Genomic DNA, 7,625 nt, shown 5'->3' on the forward strand with positions numbered 1-7,625 from the left:
GCAGCCCCCCCCACCCCACCCCGTGTCTCCTCCCTCCTCTCAACCCCACCCACCCTCAGTCTGGTTCTGTCGCCAGGTGCTTGCTCATGGCGGGAACTACTGAGTTTTTCTCTGTGATATCGACTCTGCAAACTGCCCTGAGATAAAGTGTGTTCTGTGAATAAAGTTAGATTGAATTGAATTGACAGTCGTTCCTGCCGTCGTCATGACGCAGCAGAACAATCAACAGCATGTGTATGAATCTGTCAAACTTTTATTATTCCTCGTTACAAACAATAAAACAGTCAGTGAAGGTGTGTCAATGAGACGATTAAACATCACGTCAGAAAACAGCTGCATAGAAACTAAATGAAACATTTGAAAATAAACTTTGGGAAACATTAGTGTGTAAATATCCTTTTGAAATTAATATTCATATGAAAGAATTTACTTCAAATAAATTATTCTACAATTCGTTGACGCTTTGCTCTGTAAAATGAGTCGGCTGGTAAATATGAAAAAAAAAAACAACTATATTTGTATTTATATTTTATTAATTGTTCATTTGTATTATAATGAAATAATAACAATAATGCATTTTCTGTTGATTTTAATGTAAATAAATGCATACAATTTTTTATTTTGATTAATTTAATATCAGCTAAATGTTAAATAAAGTACATTTAAATGATATAATAATAATAAAAAAATAAATAAAAAACCTTTTACATGTTTTAAGAATAAGAATATTTAAGTGGTTATTAACACTATTAACTTCAGTAATGATAAAAAAATAAATGATGTAATACAGTATTATTCCATCTCATTTTACATTATGTTTTTAACATTATTATTATATATTTCAGACGATGAAGATAATCTGACAGATGAATATAAAAAGTCTGTTCCTGCAGTGACACAGAGATAAATGCTGTTGCTTTATTGACCCAGACGAATCAAACTTCCTATTGTCTCCACATTGTTGCGTCGCCTCCCCGCAGCCTGAGGGAGGATCTGGGTCTGAATGCGACCGGCATGGCGATCCTGGAGGTCGGCGTGCTGAGCGGCTTCAGTCTTCCTCCTGACGGCGTCCAGACCGACGGGGTCGTGAGGAAAGTGGAGACCCGGCCCGGGAGCGTCATCCTGTACCTGGACTCAGTAGGTGTCACTGAAACGTCCCGTGTCTGACTGTCGCCTCTCTGTGTGAAGAGACAGACCTGAATTTAAAAACGTCCATGTGTTTCCAGGTGACGACAGACGATCTGTGTCTCGTGATTCCTCTGGTCATGGAGCATAAAGTCGCCAAAGTCCAGGAGGCGACCGTTCTCATCTATGACTATTATGAACCAAGTAAGAGCACAGTCCACAGAAGTTTACAGAAACAGACACAGAGAAAACCTAAAGAAACAAGTTTACACATGCTGTAGGTGAGCTGGTGTTTGACCTCTGACCTCTGACCCCTCGCTCCTTCTTCCAGGACGGAGGACGGCGCGGACGTACAAATCGGAGTGGAGGAGTGACATGTCCGCCTGCTCGTTCTGCGGTGAAGACTGCAGCGAGTGCAGAATGGAGGGACGCTTTGAGCTCAACGCTGCGTCGCACAGCCGCCGCCACTTCCTGCTGACCAGTTCACCTCCCGCTCTGCTCCTCCTCTTCGTCACCAGCGTCTTCGGGGTGTAAATAAAAGCAAACGAACCCCAGTTCAGGCTGTAGATGTGTGAATTTGTCAGCGTCAGTGACATTTCTACAGCGGGAAAGTGGCTGCGTTTATACGCACGTGTCACATGACGGCTTTTTCAACTGGTTATTCACGTCACATCATCACAACTAGTTTGGAGACAATATGAGATGTACACAATTTATATGGAGTTTTACTTGTGTAAATATATTTACATTCAGCATGAAGGTCGTCCCCTCTTCCTCAGAGCTCTACAGAATTTCAGGATCCAATAATAATGATCGATCATTTAAACTTTAAATGATCGACAGGTATCAGAATATTACTTTCATGTGTGGTGGCTGATGGTTCCCAGCTCCACCTCCGCTCTGCTGAGCTGAGATCTGGTCAGAGGTAAAACAAAAAATAATGCACAATAAAAAATAAAAAAGTCTCTAAAGTCTTAATGATATGTAATTTCCTCGTAACCCATTGGACGTGTTTCTGTGGTCCACAGAGGGCGTCCTGAGCCCCAGGTGGAAAACCAGCTGTGACAGACTCCCAACAATCAATTTGAAAGATTTACTCGTGGTCGTTGACCTCGGTCGTCGAAGTTGCTTTAAACGGACTGTGACAGGAAAAGCATCCAAAACACAGGCGGGAGCAGGAGCGGCACTCGAAGGCTTCCCATAAATCTCCACACTAAAGCAGGTATGTTCCCTCACGGTGCCGCAGCGCGATAAATCCCCGCGACAATCACAGCGATGGAGGCGTAAACATTAACGACACAGCGCCATGACTTCAAACAATCCCGCCGTGATGGAGAGCTTCGACGTTCCAGTTTAGAGAGGCGGCGAGCGGAGGCCGAGGATATCTGACCCACAGGTGGACGTGAAGGGGAAGGTGAGATCAACACGGCAGCGTTCACCCGCCCTCTGGCGTTTTATGGCCTCAGACGTTCTGCCTCGTTACAGCTGCACAGCGTCACCTTTTCCCCTCAGGAGAAGTTAGCTTAGCATAGCTTAAAGTTAGCTGGATATGGTGTGTTTAAGTGTCTGTGATTGATTCTCATTCTCATTGATTGATAATGATCTGCCACCAGTTTGATCTGAAGCTGCAGGAGGTGCTTAAACGCATCCTGTACACGCTGTCGTCACTTCCCGCCTCGGCTTTCTTCTCTCTCTTGAGCGTCTGTGCCGGAAAATGAATATTCTTTCCCAGGACACGAATTGTCCCAGTTGTCTCATTTATTTTCCTTCCAATACTTTTCTGTTTTCCTCCCCGGTTCTGTCCAACCTTGTGTCCATAAACATATGAAAACACAGCAGTGCCCAGTTTACCTTATCACCTCAACATCTGCCGCCCAGCCACTTCCACAAACCCTGTGAATTGAGCGAGCTGACGGTGGTTAGACGCCCCGAGCCCCGTCCTGTCAAACAGAGGCAAAAGAAATTACTTAGAAAATCAGCCCCAATCAAAAATTCACACTCTCCGGTGGCGACGCAGGAGTTTCTCCTTCTCCTGGTAATCCCCTGAACTGGCGCCTTCCACACTCACATACCGAGCAGCAGCCGCCTCCAGGCTCGCAGCATACCTTGTCTAATAAGGGGAAGTTATCATGCTCACTCCCTGCTGTGCTCCCAGCTGAACTGTGATTGCTACAGACACACATTATATATCACCTGATAATGAGATACAAATGTCATTATATCATATCGCAGGAATAATGGAGGAGAAAACATCTCAGATTCTTCTCTTCCGTACACGACATATTTCGGGAGAGGTGATGCTGGAAAGATCTCGTGTCGTGCAACTTCACACACTTTCAAACAGTCTCACCTGGATAATAATTGGTGTCGTTGCGCTCAGTTCACATAAAAAGTGACAGATATATTTGTGATAAATAAACGAAAGAAGGGGTTTAGACGAGTTCAAACGCTGCCTGCGTTCTCACGCCCACGCAGCTGACCAATCACAGCATGACGTGGGTGGGAATGACAAATTTTGGAAAGCTGGTTCTGAATCCGACCGTTTGTTCTGATGAATGAGTTTCTACCAGCCTGAACAACTGGAGATCATTAACGTGCACATTCATTAGGGCCAGTGCTGAAAGGAGAAGATGATTTATCGATGTGTTGATTGACAGAAAATGATTCATTTTCATAAGTGACTGATGATTGAACCATTTCTAAAACAAATATTTGCTGCGTGCAGCTTCGAACTTTTCCATGTAATATCAATATAATTTGCATATGTTTGAATTTTGCGTTCTTGTGGAGGTTTGATGGACATTTTTCATCTGACTGACTGAGAGTCTGCAGCAGCTCTGTGAGGACGCACTGCAGCTAAATGCTAACGCTGGCGTTTAGCAGGGACGATAATCAGCGTCTCAGCTTTGAGAGTTAGCGTGTTAATTATAAACCAAACACAAAGTGGAGCTGAGGCTGATGAAGGTGATCCGTTTTGCAGGTGTTAGTATTGGACAGCATTGCGACCTGATGATGGCGCTGGATGAAACGTTCGGTAATCACCACAGTTATTACAGCTCATCCTGAGGGGACATGGACATCTGAACCAAACAGCGTCTGCACTGAGCGTCACGCCAAGCGGAAAAAAAGTGAACTCACACTTTCACTGTAAGAGAGAAGCAAGTTTAGATCATTTTGGACGGAGCAGATCCCACAGATGAGAACCACCACGCTGGAGCGGCGTGCTCATCGCTCAGCCTTGGGAGTGTGTATCAGATCCTGTCAGAATATAAACACGACCGCAGAGGCAAAATATTTCCTCCAAAGAGCTGCTCACTCCAAGCACCGGCCCGTCCATGCATCATCTGTCAGCGAGCAGAGCTGCACCACATGTACCGTACGCTCAGTCAACACATGCACGGCAGACCGCTGCGCTCATTCTCATGGACATCAAACAATGCAAGAATGTCACAATTACACAACGCTGGCGCTACCATATTTCAAGAGAGCGCCTTGGACGAGGGAGATGAGTCAGTGGAGCGAACATCTGGATTCAATCAGCTGCCGAGGCCGCAGCAGAGAAGTTGTTTCTATTGGAGACAAATCTGACAGCGCACTGAAAAGACACTTTTCGTCCTCAGTCAGAAGAGAAAAGTGATTTTATTTTCTACTTATACTATAGAAATGACTGAAAATGACTAAAGCGAGTTATGGTGGAGGAAACAGATTAATGGCATATTATCAGTCCAACTTAAACAACCTTGTGCTATTGTAGTATTTGTCGAGAGCTAGAACCTTCTCAGCAGAGGGATTTATTAGGTCAGGACTTCTGGAACGTTGTGATGTCACAACAAAGCAGTCACCAAGCCCCGCCCACCTGGACCCACCATCCAAACCTTGCAGGATTTGGTTTCTCTGAGTGTTTTTACCTGAAATCTGAGACTCAGAGCCTCCTCTCTTCTGATTGGCTCACTGACCTGTTGTTACTAGAGCTGCAGAGAGAAGCCTGAGAGAGGAGATGTAAAACTACACTGAGACGGTTTTTATATCTTCTGATGGATCAACACTTCAACTAAAACACAGAAGAAGAAGAAGGAAAGATGAAGTTTTGAATCTCCCATAATGCCATGGTCCACACACACACACACACACACACACACACACACACACACACACACACACACACACACACACTCTCTCTCTCTATAGGAGATTGATTGACACCTCTCCCTCCCTCTCCCGTTAGTGTTGTTGCACCTGTTAGGCCACAGACTTCATTACGACTGGAGCTCCGCCCACCTTCAACCTGAGCAGAGGTGTAATTAGAGGAACTGAAAGCAGCTGAAGGCCTCAGGCTCGTGTCAGTTTAGACGGAGACGGTGACGTTCACACCGTCACGCCTGCTCCTCCAGCCTGGACCGCTGACTCAACGCCGGCTCTGACGTCTGACGTGAACGCTGCCTGTATCTGCAGGATTGTGTGCGATTAAGCAGGTGCACAGGTGTTCCTAATAAAGTGCTCAGTTAGTCTAGATTATGACTACGTGTGAGCATCACTTTAATGTTGCAGCCAGCAAAGTTAAAGCTAATCTCAACCACTCCACACAATATTACATCAGCTGTCTTCATTAGTCAGACCTGGACCCGTCTTCAAACACAGGACGGCGGTTTCCTCCTCAAACATCCACCTGCAGAGACGCTGTCTGTGTCTGAAACCACTTTCCTTCACACATCAACAGTCGACAGTGAATTTCAGACTCTTATGAATGATTCCTTTTGCAATCTCACCAATATCAATGTCAGTATGTTTAACTGGAAGTAACGAGACGGAAACGACGTGTTTTTGAGGCGATGAAGTGAAGAAGTTTTATTTTTTTATTTATTTGGCTTTGATGCACCTTGTGTATGAAAAGCAGTTTATAAATAACATTGTCTCTTACAGAGATCAATACATCCTCATATTAAAAGTGATTAGCTTGTGGTTTAATGTGGTTTCTGGAACGATTATTTGAGAACACAGAGAACTGGAGTCACCTTAACTTCACAGTCTAATTGTTAGTAGCATCTCCAAACATCTCACTGCCACAAGCTTTCCGTCTCCAGGTGAACCCTGCCGCCGTCCTCCGCTGCGCCACTAGGTGGCAGCCTTGCTTTAGGAAAAACAGAAGCGCTCTGAACTGAAACAACTTTCCATGACACAAAGGTAACAACGGGAAACTTTTTATAGAGGCTTTCACATGGGCTGCATGAGCCGAGGCTGTGTGAGAGTCGAGCCTCTCTGGCTGCCACTGTTAATGGGAGGCAGATGGACCTGGCCCGCTCGCTGCAGACTAATGAGGGAAATATGGAATCAGTGGAGGTTTCACACAAGCAGGCAGACTGGATGCTAATTGTATATTTTGCTGTGTCGCTGTCAAACACCGAGGAGGGGGCTGATCCAGTTATTGTGCTCAGGGTAATGCAGCTTGACGTTTAGAGACTATGAAAAAGAAGCTTTAGGATTTATACTGGAGAGTAAAAGTTAAAAATATTTAAAATCTGCAGGAGATTAAAAGGTGATAATCCAACTTCTGAGCACTACAGGCACAGTGTCAGCCACTACTTCATAACAGATTCTTTTTTCATTTTTTATTTGTGTATTTCCAAGAAAAATCGCCTTCACATGGTCCTCAATAATATGGAAACAAGCTGATGTTGTCTGTAAACCGAGCTGCTATTTTACAGCCTACTTTGCAGTTTGAATGTGGATTTAACTGAACCACATTCAAAAGGCAGAGCTCCATGAAGCGGCCCCCGGAGAGGATGAGGTCAAAGCTCAGAAACTCGTTACACAAGCCTGAAAGACTCGGCTGGGATTGAGATGGTGACGAGCGCAGAAGACAACACAGACAATGTGGGTCAAGTGTTCAGGCTCAGACTCTTCAGGCTGGAGACACACACACACACACACCTACACACACACACACACCTGTGTTTAATTAGTGTGTTAATTAAAGGGCGGTTGTCAGTGACGGATCCTTGACGCCGCTCTGACCCGTGTTTCTGGCCGGGCTGTGATAGAACTGAGTCCAGACTGAACCGTCTCTTGTTCCTCTCTGGATGAAACCTGCTGACTTCAGTGATCTGATCTGGGGTCAGCTCCACACAGACGTGTCGGACTGGTCTGTAGCGTTGGTCCAGTCACAGATCAGTCTCATGTCAGTCGGACTGCTTCACAAAAATAAAAATTTTACTCAAATTTAAGCCAAAAACATTAGACACCTCTCCACCAGGCCACCTCAGGTCTAAGACCAATGTTACCATGGTAACATGGTACTCAGTGACACCTGCGCTGACCTGTAGCACCCGACAACAGGGAAACGTGATGATGGTTTGCTCACATGGTTGTGGACAGAGCGAGGAGAGGGGAAAGAGTTTTTAGAGACGGCAGCAATTTTTTTTTTTTTCAACAAATCAGATTTATTTACTTTTTATTGTTTCACTCTTTGCCGGATTTCCAAAGTAAAACGTCCTTGTAACTGT

At 44.9% G+C, this 7,625-nt stretch overlaps 1 protein-coding gene across 1 annotated transcript in view; it reads left to right on the top strand.

Moving 5' to 3' along the window:
• The window catches only part of cd109 (CD109 molecule), a 22,126-nt gene extending 20,036 nt beyond the window's left edge, over positions 1–2,090 (top strand). Inside the window, exons 31-33 of the mRNA XM_087170422.1 lie at positions 977–1,137; positions 1,227–1,329; positions 1,457–2,090. Coding sequence (XP_087026548.1) covers positions 977–1,137; positions 1,227–1,329; positions 1,457–1,659 — 467 coding nt within the window. The 3' untranslated portion in view covers positions 1,660–2,090. The remainder of the gene's footprint in view (positions 1–976; positions 1,138–1,226; positions 1,330–1,456) is intronic.
• The last annotated feature ends 5,535 nt before the right edge of the window (positions 2,091–7,625 follow it).

Source organism: Seriola lalandi, unplaced genomic scaffold (assembly GCF_002814215.2).
Source record: "Seriola lalandi dorsalis isolate HSWRI2012SDOR001 ecotype SW California unplaced genomic scaffold, Sedor1 jcf7180002054947, whole genome shotgun sequence".
NCBI lineage: Eukaryota > Metazoa > Chordata > Actinopteri > Carangiformes > Carangidae > Seriola > Seriola lalandi.